Below are 14,541 nucleotides of genomic sequence, written 5' to 3'. Positions count from 1 at the left end.
AAAAAGGAATAAAGAAACAATTGATGCTAACTACCACGCACTAAACCAAAGAGCCCATGTAAATCACAGAAGTATGTTACAGAAAAATTTTAAAAATAAACAAAAATAATTTTAAAAAAATTAGTTTGTGATGTGAATGTAAAATGACTTGTTCCACATCATTACAATTTATCGTGCAAAATGTTCCATGGAACATGAAACTAACTATAAAATCTTTGATCTCCAGGTGGATACTAGACTAGGTGTACCACACCAATGACTGGGTTTTCTTTTTCCCTGACATTTCCACTTCACAATGACTTCACTATTCATTCATCTTCACTTGTGTAGCCCCTGCAAAATCTCTCTGACACAATGACCGAACTCATGGTCTCCTGCAGTCAAACACCACAGAAACTCACTTTATACACTGCAGTCCCTTTTTCAGCCAGTAAACATACATATGCTGCTGCTGAACAGCAACTTCAATTACGTACCCTGTCATTCATTACCTAATATCACACAGGGCATTTTCTGCGATGTATTTGGTGACATTTAGCCACACAGTGTCTACCACCCTTATCTACTTTGTGGCATAGGACTGCTACTGAAGAAACAGTCACACTAAACATTCTGCATCACATTATGGCTATCTCAATTAGTCTTACTTATTAACTGTTTCACAGAATTTTGTATTACACTTTTATCATCTACCTACATTAATTATAATATTTATATAGAGTTCTGTAAATTATTTACCAATTAATGCCTACATTAATACATTATAATGTTATTTCCTCAAAGAAAATGGGATTATTTTTTAAAGTTATTGAACTCTGTTCTAGGGTTGATGCTTGTGAGTCTAAGGTTGAAATTGTCACACCATACTGGGCATCAAACAGTGCTGGCAAAGTTCGAGCCATAGTCAACACACAACATTTTGAACAGGCCATTCATCAGGAAGTATGCTCGTGAGTATTCGATCAAAGATTTTTTCCTTACTTATTGATGCCCATGACAATCAAGTGTATGTAATGTATTTCAGTATTTAGCAACCATCACATCATTTAGAGCATAAAAGTATTTTTAGTTGTTGATTCTGTCATCAGGTAGTCATTGAGCATGGAGGTAAACCCTGCCAACAACTTTCAAATGATGTTGTGGATATTTTATGAAGGTTTTGTCATAAGTAGACTAAAATTTTTCTCAGATAGGATTTTCATACAGATACGCGAACTGCATGCAGAATGTCTAGCTGTGTGGCTGATGAACTCTAATAATATACATAGAAACATGAAACTAAAAGAAAAAGTGAAAGTGAAACAATTAAGAAGTATCAAAATGTCAGGAAAAACTTCTGTTTATTGTGATATATTGTTATATTTTCATGCAGATGAATGTACATAAGCATAGAGCTAATGGATAGCAAAAGGGAATAGGTCACTCAAAACTGAATGTAAGAAATGTATGCAGCACCACATCCCTTACTTGCTTGTTGCATATCTCTCTTGATGCTAAAGTATGAGTGACATATTCTTTTCTGCTGTACTTTTCACACCTCTGGTCCTTTTCATGTGTACTCTCAATTTTAAACTTCAGATGAAGAAATAATTTTGAAAACTCACAATCTTTGATCATATAGTCAGCATTGTTTTCATCATCATTTTGCAAGTTAGCTTCCTATAATATTTGAAACAGGTACTACAGAAAGTGAAAGTTGTGTTGACAATATGATCAAAGCAAGTAGAAAGGTTAATTTTTATTGTTTTTTCCTAATGTTGTTAGTAATAATTTGAATTATTTTCTGCCTTTTTTCAGCATTTGGCAAATACATTCACATCCATCTTGTATGGTCACAAAGTGTCTTGATAGGTTTATTATAACATCATTTTAAATAACTTTCCTGTTTCCCCTACAGTCATCTAAGATTGAACTGCTCCATGACAAAATTTTCTCCTTATTTTTTTCATAAAGACTTTCCCTAACTTATGGGAAGAAATGGTGTTCCAAAGTAATGACATGACTAACAAGTATCTACCTTTTGCGGCTATCAAGAATAATTACTTAACATGAGTTTCTAGAAGTTCTAAAATTGAGATGTGTATCTCTTTGTTGCAAATATCTCCACCTGTAAGAAAGTCTTATCCTCTCCATAATGCCTGGATTGACTTATCTCAGTTGATTAACTCTACTAAATGATGTGACCAAAACTAAAATGTGCATAATTACTTGTTTATTCACACTACAAATATGACATAACATTGGCTCTACAGAATCTGAGACGATACTAGCCATGGCAGGGCTGCTGCCATTGGTCCTTAGATAACTTAATCGAAATATACAGTTATTGTTTAAAACAGTGATTTTCAAGTTTACAATTAAAAGTTGAATGGTTTTGCAAAACAAGCTACATAATTTGAATTTCCAGTTCGTTACAATGTTTTCAGAATAATTAACATGCCAAAGTTATACAGTCGTCTTTGTCAGAATACATGAAATACCTTTACACAATAACATTAGATTTTAAAATGTTTTTCACTTTTTGAATACTGATTTGGTTTTGATACTAACATAAATTCTGGGTCTTTAAATATACCAAAATCACAATCACAATCAGATCTCTGTGTACAAATTTCGTAAATACAAGTTTTAACATTTGCTTACACTTGTTACATATATCTTTCATTCCATCATGATTTTACTGTAGTTGATTATTATATAGATCCAGGTAGCTTTATTTCCTTAATTTGAACTAATACAGTTACAATGTGTGCTCATTAAATTATGTAAGGTTGTGTATACATCGGGAATTAGCATGGGTTGCTACTGGTCTGTATGGTATCCTTTGTTAAGTACCAGCCCATTCTGTTACTTTACATAGTTCACATTTTATTTCAGTTCATCAGTGCTTTTAGCAAGTTTGATATGTTAATCTTATGAATAGTTCTTCACTTATTCTTGAAATTGGGTACTGCTTCTGAAAAAAGCCATGTCACCACATTGTGTACTATATATATTACGAATATTATAGAGTCAATATTTTATACATGAAAAAGCTGAAACATCAATCACATTTCAGAAAGACCAAGCCTTTGAATCAGCATATTCTTTATAGTTTTCTGCTCGGAACATTTTAATAAAATAAAGTAGAGGGAAGATAATGCAAGGAGTGAAGGTAACAACTCACCAACTGATTAAGTGCCAGGCAATTGATAGCCACATAAAGAGAGAGTATTGATTTCGTAGACTTTCCCGGCGTAATAACTGCTGATATTCTTCACGGGTTTGCAGCCGGATCATTTCGTCCTCCAGACACAATATTTCGGCGGACCAGCTGGCCGCCATCCTCAGGTGAGTTAATGCTGGTGCACTGCCTCGCCGGAACTGAGTTCCAGCCACAACGACGGAAACCTTTATACACCACAAACCGTTCACCGCGCATGCGCGAGAAGATAGCGCCTCCTGGCGATAAGAAGACACGCAGCGCGCCGGTGGAGAAAGACGGCGGAAACGGTAAATCGCATCAGGAAGGATCCAAAGATCGAAAAGAAGAACGTTTTTTGTTTAATGTCCGACAACATCGGATTCCATATTTTGCTTAGAGGAAAACCTCTATCCCTGTTAATAATATTGCTTGCTAATCTGATTTCAATAGATTCTTTAAGAATACATTCCCAATAGCGAGAAGCAGGAGAGATCAATTGTGTCCTGTCGTACATCATTCTGTGTCCCTCGTTAAGGCAATGTTCCGCCACTGCAGATTTCTCGGGCTGGAGCAACCGAGTGTGCCGATGATGTTCCACACACCGGTCCTTAATCGTTCGAATAGTCTGACCAATGTACTTCTTTCCACAGTGACACGGGATTTCATATACACCGGGTTTCCTCAAACCCAAATTATCCTTAACTGAGCCGAGAAGGGCTCTAGTCTTGGGCACCGGCGTAAAAACACTTTTAATATCATATCTCCTTAGAATTCTTGAAATTTTAGATGATATACTTCCCGCAAAGGGTAAATAAGCAACAGCAAAAAAAAAAAAAAAAAAAGAGCTTATGCCATTTCTGACGAGGAACATTTGAAAGAAGAACTTGACCATTTGAAAACTGTTTTCAAACAGAATGGATATACGGAACAACAAATATGCCGTGCTCTTCAGTTTGGTCCGTCACGCGAGCCTATAGAGGATACTTTTGTAGCTGTTGCTTATTTACCCTTTGCGGGAAGTATATCATCTAAAATTTCAAGAATTCTAAGGAGATATGATATTAAAAGTGTTTTTACGCCGGTGCCCAAGACTAGAGCCCTTCTCGGCTCAGTTAAGGATAATTTGGGTTTGAGGAAACCCGGTGTATATGAAATCACGTGTCACTGTGGAAAGAAGTACATTGGTCAGACTATTCGAACGATTAAGGACCGGTGTGTGGAACATCATCGGCACACTCGGTTGCTCCAGCCCGAGAAATCTGCAGTGGCGGAACATTGCCTTAACGAGGGACACAGAATGATGTACGACAGGACACAATTGATCTCTCCTGCTTCTCGCTATTGGGAATGTATTCTTAAAGAATCTATTGAAATCAGATTAGCAAGCAATATTATTAACAGGGATAGAGGTTTTCCTCTAAGCAAAATATGGAATCCGATGTTGTCGGACATTAAACAAAAACGTTCTTCTTTTCGATCTTTGGATCCTTCCTGATGCGATTTACCGTTTCCGCCGTCTTTCTCCACCGGCGCGCTGCGTGTCTTCTTATCGCCAGGAGGCGCTATCTTCTCGCGCATGCGCGGTGAACGGTTTGTGGTGTATAAAGGTTTCCGTCGTTGTGGCTGGAACTCAGTTCCGGCGAGGCAGTGCACCAGCATTAACTCACCTGAGGATGGCGGCCAGCTGGTCCGCCGAAATATTGTGTCTGGAGGACGAAATGATCCGGCTGCAAACCCGTGAAGAATATCAAGAGAGAGTATTGTTTGCATTCAGATGAATCCTTCTTCAGAGTTATAAAACACACATGCATACACCAGCAAGGCTACATTGGAAGGATTTGTCTGAAGGTTAGCAACATTCTGAGTCTAATTTATTTGCCTACTAATCCTGAATCAATCCTTCCAATAACCATTTGTCTTCTGATTTCTTCACATTTTTCTGCTGCAACCACTACACCTTGAATTTTCTGCACTTTCTCTTTACTTTATTTGTAAATGACATATCTCAGTAGTTTCTAATTTTCATGGATGAATATTTTTGAACTTCCTTCTTTCACCAATCAACTGAAGTATTTTTTCTGTTACCCAAGGCTCCTTCATAGTTACCTTCCTAGTACTTACGTTTGTTGTCCAACTTCTGTGATTGGCCTTTCCAGAGCTGTCCATTCCTTTTTACCTGAACAGCCAACATGGTATTCATTATCACAGTGTCTACAACCTTAGAGAAATTCAAAGACATCTCATCAAGCCTCCACATTTAAGCATCTTACTTCTTTGCACAGTGATGCTTCCAGACGGGTCTCTTAAACTTCAGCCTACTCTTCATTATTAGTAACTTGTGATCCAAGTCTATATCTGTTCATGGATTTGCCTTACGACCCAATACCTGATTTTGGAACCTCTGGCTGACTCTGATGTAATCCAGTCGGAATCTTTCCATATCTCCAAGCATTTTCCAAGTATATCTCCTCTTCATGTGATTTTTGAAGAGTGTAACCACCATTACCAGCTGAAATTTATTGTAGAAGTCAGTTAGTCTTTCTCCTCTCTCATTCCAACTGCCAAGACTATATTCTCCCATAACTCTTTCTTCTATTCTTTCTCCTAACAATGCATTCTGATACCCTATAATTATTAGATTTTTGTCTCCTTGTACGTGCTGAATTGCCCATTCAGTATCCTCATATACTTTCTGTGCCTCTTCATCTTCTATGTGTGATGTTGACACATATACCTGAACTATTGTTGTTCGCATTGGTTTGCCATCAGTTCTGATAAGAACAACTCTATCACTGTACTGTTCCCAGCAACTCTCTGCTCTGTTTCTGTATTCAAAAAGAATCCTTCTCCAATTATACTATTTTCTGCTGCTGTTAATGTTACCCTAATTTTCCTCATCATAAATCCTCATCTTCTTTCCATTTCACTTCGCTGATCCCCATTATATCTATTTTCCTTTTTAGATTTTCTAGCTTCCCTATCCCATCCAGATTTTCCATTCTCCAACTCACAGTGTATATCCCTAAAACTGGTGTCCAATCTTTTTCTAAAGGTTATCTCTCTGAGATCTGAGTGTGGGACTAATCAGAAATCTTTTGCCAATGAAGAAATCATCATGAGACTTTCAATTACAGGCCACATGTCCTGTGAATACCTGTATGTGTTTAATGCAATTATTCCATTGCCTTCTGCATCCTGTTGCTACTGGTCACTGGTGATTCTTTCACTTTTTAGGGGCAATTTGTCACCCCAAGGCCAAGAGGTTTCCTGAAACTCTGTCTCCTTCCCCACCTTCTTTGAAAAGGCTGTTGACAAAATCAGGATGACTGCTTACACCAGGAATCTTAGACTGCTACTGCTGATAATTTTTATTGAAAATTTAAACTGTGGATGAGTTCAAACCCAGGACGCAGAACGTTTTGATTATTGGAACCATTCCCACTGCAAATGAGAGTTAATATATGTGCAAAAACCTATATTCAATCTGAGATGTTAGCAGATTTAATTTAAAACCCCATGCTACCCATCCTAGAATACTGTTCAACTGTGTGGGACCCATACCAAAAAGGATTAACATGGGGTATTAAACATACACAAATAAGGGTAGCAAAAATGGCCACAAGTTTGTTTAATCCATGAGGCATCATCACAGAACCTGAACTGGAAGGTACTTGTACACCAATTATCCTGTGAAAGTTCACGTTTGCAAAGATTCAAGACATTGTATGTATGTATTTACTACAACCTACAGTATATCATTCCTGTAGGGATGAAAAATGAGAGATTAGACTATTTACAACACACACCGAGGAATGTTCCTGATCTGTTCTTTATTGCACATATACTTGCTGTACACCTTGTAAACCTACAGGATTAAATAAAATCCAGTTCAAGCAGTCACTCTTCCTATGCTCCACATGTGAATAGAATGGAAAGAAATCCTAAGATGTGACACAATGGGAAGTAATTTCTGCTATGCATTTCACAGAGGTTTGCAGACTATAGCTGTAGACATAATTATGGATGTAATAATGATAGCAATAATAATAACCCACCATCACACCCAGACTTTTTATCTACCTCCTTTTCTGCTACTTCCCCCCCCCCCTTCCCCACCTCTCCTCTGCCCACCATCTAACCTGCAGCATTTCACTGTCCACCACCCCACCACACTTTCCCTCCCTCTCCCCACCCGAGCCTCCACCTTACCCCCACCCAGTCACCACTCCCATCATGCACTGGTGCTGCTTCTCGCAATGTGGCTTCAGTTGCCTGAGACTGCAGTTGTGTATGTGAGTTGCATTTGCATGAATGTGTGTGTGTCTATCGTATATTGTTGACGAAAGCTTTAATTGTGAGAGTCCTTTTGTCGTGCATATCTGTAACTCAGCATCTCCGCTACATGGTGAATAGCAACGACCTTTTCATAATATTGTTATATTCCATCTTGGATTTTCCATTGTTTAGTAATAATAATAATAATAATAATAATAATAAATAGTAGTAGTAGTAATAGCGGTGTGATGGTCATAATTATTCAGTATCAAATGAATTATTAATTATTATTAGAAATAATTTAAAAAATTAGTATTTCAGTTCAACATGTCATTAGTATTACTGTATATGGACCATTAGCTCAATTACACAAAGATGGGAAGAAAACCAGCCACACCCTTGTTGACAAGAACAGACGTACATTCATATGATGTAACAGAGAAAGCACTTAAAAACATTTATCAGTGTCACTGGATGATGATTTTGGTCCTGTTGTTTCTCCGTATACGTCCCTTTGGCTTAAAGACTGTACCACCCATCAGTGGAGAAATATTATAAGTGCCAGCAAAAGGATCAACAAAACACTCAAAGAAACCACCAGACAAAGCAGTCATTAATTTGAATATCAGTAAATCAAAGTATTCAGCTCTGAACATTGTTGTAAAAAGAAATGTATTTTCTCTTTCACGGTGTCTGAGATAAATAAGTAAAATCAACTTGTATGAATCAGTTTCAAGATAAATCTAACATGTAATAAAAATAAAAGCACATTCATATGAATACAAATAAACAAACTTTTAAATCTTTTCTGTATGTTTTTTAGTCCAGAGCCATTTTGCATATGGATAACTTTTTGATTTTTTAATTATTTAGAGTAAGATTAGTATTTTATGTGCTGCTGTGTTCTTTTACTCAGAAAACAAATTTATTGTAATTTTTTTTATTTTACCAGGAAAACACAGACAAAGAGGTGCTCTGGAGACTGTGGATGTGAACAGAAGTATAAATGGCACAGGTTACTTGCATATGATCCAGATAATGACTGCAAAGGAATATTTATGGATTGGTTTCTCTTCCCTTCCTGCTGTGTTTGTCGCTGCAATCCCCTGTTTGATAAAAAGTGATACTACGAGGCTGCTGCAAATATGTTCTTTACCACATTGCAAGAAGAAACTGAATACAATGATCTTGCATGCAGATCTCTACATCTTGGAGCTTGGATAACTGATGCAAGGAACATACATTGTAATGCAGTGCTAGCAACAATTTTTTGACCATCTTTGTGTCTATGCCTGTGTGTGTGCATGTGTGTTTGTGTGTATGTCCATCCTGAAAGTCTGTGCCAAACTTAGTCAAGAATTATACCTGAATGGTGACTTTAAGAACTTTCTGTAAGTGTAAATGTAAATTATGTTAACAAGTGTTAGATGGCAGATACTGCAGTGGTAAGTGTCACAACATCCTTCTGCTGATGACAATCACTATTGTTTACACGTGAGGCAGGGAATTGTGAATGCCATGTCGAGACTTCTTTCTGTGAAGGAGGCATTAAAAGTTATCTATCAACATTTGGTCATATTTGTTTCTCAGAGTTACATCATCTTCACATGTCTCTGCAGGAATTATATTAATATGCAGAGCAACTGTAACCATTACTATGGAGTCTTATTTTCCCTTAAGTAAATGCTCCAGTAATTGTAGATGAATATTTAAACATATCAATCATTGGATAACTGATATATCATATAACAATGTGAAGAGTCTTTCAACTACATCATAATATTCTGCTGAACACAAAATTTTGTGTCTGTAATCAAATCATGAATCAACATATTCCAAGAATTGAATATATATTCTGCCTAAAGTAAGTTTCTGTTATTTGGATGATATACTGTGTATGGCTTAGTAATTTTTTAGCAACGTACTCTGAAGAACTACAGATAGTTTGAAAAAGCACAGAATTGGTAACATTTGTAGCTACCACTTTATGCCTCAGAAGCTGTACCTCAGTACCAGAAAAGTTACCAGGCGATTTACTAGTAAAATATATTATCTTGAAGTGGGACTCATCCTTTCTACTATGATCACTGACTAATTGCATATCCCACTATCATCAAAATGCCATCTTCCTTGCAGCTGCAGTAACAATGAAACTTTCTCTGTGAGATACTTAAACATACTGTCATACAAGATCTGACACATTTAGCAATATTAAGAACTGACATCTTTTGTTTTCATCAGTTATCATTTGTAATACGAACAGAAATTTAATTACACGGTGTTTACCAGTGTGCAGCTGCAACGTCAAACATATGCAGATGTTTTACATTATCCCACCCGTAGCATAGTCTTACTTAAGATATTTTAGTCTGAAAATGTGTCATTTAGCCATATACTGTACTTAAGTTATTTTAGTTTGTTAAATATTGTTAAAACTTTAATTGTTTCATTGTGTGGCATGTGTTATGTGTCTAGCTTTAGGAGAATTTGCTTAAAATTGGCTTTTCATGGATACCATTATGTTGTAAGCCTTCCAAACATGAGAGCTCTTTGTAAGAAAATTTTCCTATGCCTAAAAGTTCGACAGAATGTGAGCCAAAGTTTTCCAGTGTGTCAGTGATTATATGGAGTTAGATCTCTGTAACATAACAAAGAAATATTTTAGTAACCAATATTAATGTTGTACATTGTAGAATACCATTTTATTTGCTTGTTTATTTTTATAATTCCAACCAAAAACAAATATAAATTGAATGTAAATGTTCACAGTCCTATGTTAGTTTAATATCATTTATTGTTTTAAATTAAACTTTATTTACTTTGGCATATCATTGAATCTTAAAACAATTTTATATTAGAATTTATATTGAAATAAAACTCATGAAAATCCATTCATGATTACCTGTGTTATTCAATAACAATTATCCTCTTTTACCCACATTTTTTGTTGAAATATGTGTTTTCATTTAGCTAAACTTCTTTACTTTTTCTGCTGAAACCTTTACCACATCATATACAGTAAATTCCTCAAGAAGCCTCATTATTGTTCTTGAATTCTCTGGTTCCAGTTACATTTCCCATTACATGATTGTGAATGCGACAGAGTGTAATGTGTCCGTAACAATTTATCACATAGCTGCGTATTCATCATTTGCACAAAAGCAAAGGTTAGTTGTTAATTTTATAAAAGATATAAAAACAAGTCCACCTCTCAATGTGCAAGTTTTGAGAATTGTCATTCGATGTGCATGCCTCAGCTATGTTTTACTAATGTCAGTCCAAAGAAGTACTCTGCCAACTTCCTTGCCATGTTATGCTTCAAGTTAGCAATGACCATAGTGTGAGAAGTTTCAGTATGAAACATGTGTCATTGCTATGAAATTCCATTGACATTACATTCCAATGACAACAGTTCAAAGTGTATTCCTACGTGCATTTTTCAGACACTAGCGGTTATTGTAGCATGACACAGCGCAGTTATGGACGAAAATAATAATGGAATTTCCAGGGGTAGCAACAACTTCTAACTTGCAGAATGTTGATAAAACTAAATCCTAACTGAACTGAGAATAATCAATAAATATCATGACAACTAAAAAAGTTTTATTCGGGTCCATGAAAACTAGTAAAGTATAACTTGCTATTGCAATTGGTTCAGGGAAATATGGTATTTCAACACGGAAAATGTGGAATTCTCATGGAAATATTTTTATTAAGCAAATTCACTAATTTGTCTACATAAACTTAACTCCACCTGAACAGGCCATGAAGGCCCAACAGTACCGACCGGTCGCTGTGTCATCCTCAGCCCACAGGCATCACTGGATGCACATATGGAGTGGCATGTCGTCAGCACACCGCTCTCCCGGCCGTATGACAGTTTATGAGACTGGAGCTGCTACTTATCAATCAAGTAGCTCCTCAGTTTATCCCACAAGGGCTGAGTGCACCCCGCTTGCCGACATCACTCAGCAGACCAGATGGTCAGCCATCCAAGAGCTGGGCTAGCCCGACAGCGCTTAACTTTGTTGATCTGAGGGGAACCAGTCTTACCACTACGGCAAGGCCATTGGCAACTTGTCTACATAGGATGTTAAAAAAAAGTGGCCCGTATTCTTAAAGAAAAGGTTACTAGTCAAAAATTAAGAAAAATGTATTGGCATAAGTCAGGAAAAATGTACTCACTGAGATAGTGATAATGTCAGAACATAAGTTGCAGTTGGTAATTCAATGATAATAATACAATAATTTAATTATTAACATAAGTTAAGCTGTGTTGATTGCAAATAATAATAATTAATTAAAAGACTTGGTTGCTGTAATAATTATTTAAAGAGATATCACTGAAATGAATTCCTAAAATATTTTTAAAGTTGTGCAGACGTAGCAATTCCTAGTCACACTGAAGAGTACTAAAATGGCTCTCTTGTCATGACTTTGAGGGTATGAATAATTAAAAATGTTACCTGTTTAGATGCCTATCTTCCACATACACACACAGCCACATAATAGCTTCTCAGTTATAACACACTATGCAATGTGTTTACATCAGTGCCTATGCTTCTCACTTAATTGTATAGCCTTAATCCAAAATTCATGTACAATAAATTATCCTTACAAAGCAATGACAGATATTGTGCAGCCTTCTCTGAGCCCTACACTAGAAGAGGAAGGCAGCAGAAGAATGATTTAAAAAGTGAAAAATGTAATTTCATCAGTGATTACATAAAGGCTGTCTGTCTGTCTTCTATCTCTGAAAATGCATCTCTGGACATGGATAAAAGTTCAGTTATTTTTGTGCTAATGATACACACTACAAAATATGCTCAATTTGTTTACCAATCATTCTTACACGAACAGCAGCTCTCTTATCAAAGAATCATAAGTTCAGGTGAACACATCTGGCTGACATCAGATTTGGTCAGATGCACAGAGCACAAACAACTGTAATGTGTACCATTGTTGATGAATGTGAAACACACCAATTCTTTCGAGTGTTTTCATAACCAGTAATCTTAAGAGTTTAAGGCCAGATGAACAAGGAAACCAAGCTGTTAGATCTCCTCGAATAATCCATTGCTCCTTAAACATTTGTATTAGCCACTGTCATTCATAGTACATAAAATGAGTTCGTATCTCACAATGCATCATGAATTATATATGTTGCCTTTACATAAGGGCAAGGTTCTCCAACATCATAGTTAATTTGTCATAGAGCAAATGGTGCTCCTTCTATGTATGGCAAAATGTATGGCCCTTAGAGTCTGTCTCCCACCATTTCTGCCTACACATTGTTACTAAAACAAACCTAATGTCTTGCTTCCATGATTGCTTGAGGATTTGCATATGCCCACATACTCTTATCCATGAGAATTTTCATAGCCCACATATTCTTATTATTATCTCACTCTGTGTGAATACCACTCCATCCATAAATAAAATACATATTGTTAATTGTAAGTCTTCAGCATTATGTTTTAGAATCCATTGGAAGAACTGTAATTGGTATAGCAGTGTTGTGGCCTCAGAGTTTGTACACAATGTAAATGATATTTTCACATTGTAATCACAGTCAAGTTCAAATCTGAAAACAGATTCATCAATGAAGTACAACACTTAGCTCCAAAAGCATGTCTATTATGCAGCAACATACAGACAGAGCAGAACTGCTACAAGGACATTGAATGCTACTGTTTATACAAGCATCAAATATTCCAGAATATGCTAACATTGCAGGATATTTGTTGAGTGGCTAGACAAATGTGTAGCTCCCAATGAGGGGCAGCTGTCATTTCAGTAGCTGCTGGGATAATAGCCCGGATGATTCACTCATCTGGCTTTGTAGCATTGACCAACATGGCCTTGTTGTGCTTGACTGCAAACAGCCATTATCTTTCCCAAGTGCATGCAACTCAACTGTTTGATTAACTGATGATGACATCATCTTGGGTAAAAACATAGTCCCCTGGCCCCCAATGTCGTTATCAAGAAAAACAAAACAGGCATTCTGCAGATCGGAAAATGTTCAAATGTGAGCAAATTCTTAAGGGACCAAACTGATGAGGTCATTGGCCCTTATGTATATCAGATAATCAAATGTTAGATCCCTTAATTATGTAGGGATGTTAGAAAATTTGAAAAGGAAATGGATAGGTTTAAGTTACATATAGTGGCAATCAGTGAAGTTCAGTGGCAGAAGGAACAGTGCTTTTGGTCAAATGAGTACAGTGTTATAAATACAGAGTCAAATAGAGCTAATGCCAGAGTAGGTCTAACAACAAATAAGACAATTGGAATGTGGGTAAGCTACAGCACAGTCAGTGCAATGTTTTAGCCAGAATAGACATGAACCTAGTACCTGCCACAGCAATACAAGTTCATATGACAACTAGTTCCGCAGATGATGAAGAGATTGAAACAAATGTATGATGAGGTAAAAGAAATTATTCAGATAGTTAAGAGAGAGGAAAATTTAATTGTGATGTGGGACTGAAATTCGATAGCAGGAAAAGGAAGAAAGGAAACATAGTAGGCGCATATGGACTGTGGGAAAGGAATCAAAGAGGAGGCTACCTGGCAGAATTTTTCACAGGGTATAATTTTATCATAACTAGCACTTAGTTTAAGAATTGTGAAAGAAGTTTGTATATGTGGAAGAGACCTAGGGATGTCAGAAAGTATCAGACCAAATATATAATGGTAAGGGAGATTTCAGAAACAGATTTTAAAGAGTAAGACAATTCCAGGTGCAGATGTGGACTCTGGTAACAATTTGTTGGTTATAAACTGTAGCTTAAACTGAAGAAATTGAAAAGAAGTGGAAATTAAGGAGATGAGACCTGGGTAAGCTGAGAAATCCAGAGATTGTTGAGAGTTTCAGATGAAGCAATTGTCTGAAACGGGGGAAAGGAGTACAGTAGACAACAAATGGGTAGCTTCGAGAGGTGAAAAAGTGAAGGCAGCAGAGGATAAAATAGTTAAAAACAAAGACCTAGTAGAAAACCTTAGATATCACGTGAGATAATGGATTTAATTAATGACAGTAGAAAATATAAATTGCAGCAAATGAAGTGGGCAAAAGA

At 36.5% G+C, this 14,541-nt stretch overlaps 1 protein-coding gene across 1 annotated transcript in view; it reads left to right on the top strand.

Moving 5' to 3' along the window:
* Positions 1-10,350, top strand: part of LOC126336573 (protein spaetzle 3) — a 783,287-nt gene extending 772,937 nt beyond the window's left edge. Inside the window, exons 4-5 of the mRNA XM_050000426.1 lie at positions 825-950; positions 8,412-10,350. Coding sequence (XP_049856383.1) covers positions 825-950; positions 8,412-8,583 — 298 coding nt within the window. The 3' untranslated portion in view covers positions 8,584-10,350. The remainder of the gene's footprint in view (positions 1-824; positions 951-8,411) is intronic.
* The last annotated feature ends 4,191 nt before the right edge of the window (positions 10,351-14,541 follow it).

The sequence above is a fragment of the Schistocerca gregaria genome, chromosome 2 (assembly GCF_023897955.1).
Source record: "Schistocerca gregaria isolate iqSchGreg1 chromosome 2, iqSchGreg1.2, whole genome shotgun sequence".
Classification (NCBI taxonomy): Eukaryota; Metazoa; Arthropoda; class Insecta; order Orthoptera; family Acrididae; genus Schistocerca; species Schistocerca gregaria.
The sequence above is the reverse complement of the archived record's forward strand: the minus strand, read 5'-3'. Positions and strand labels throughout refer to the sequence as shown.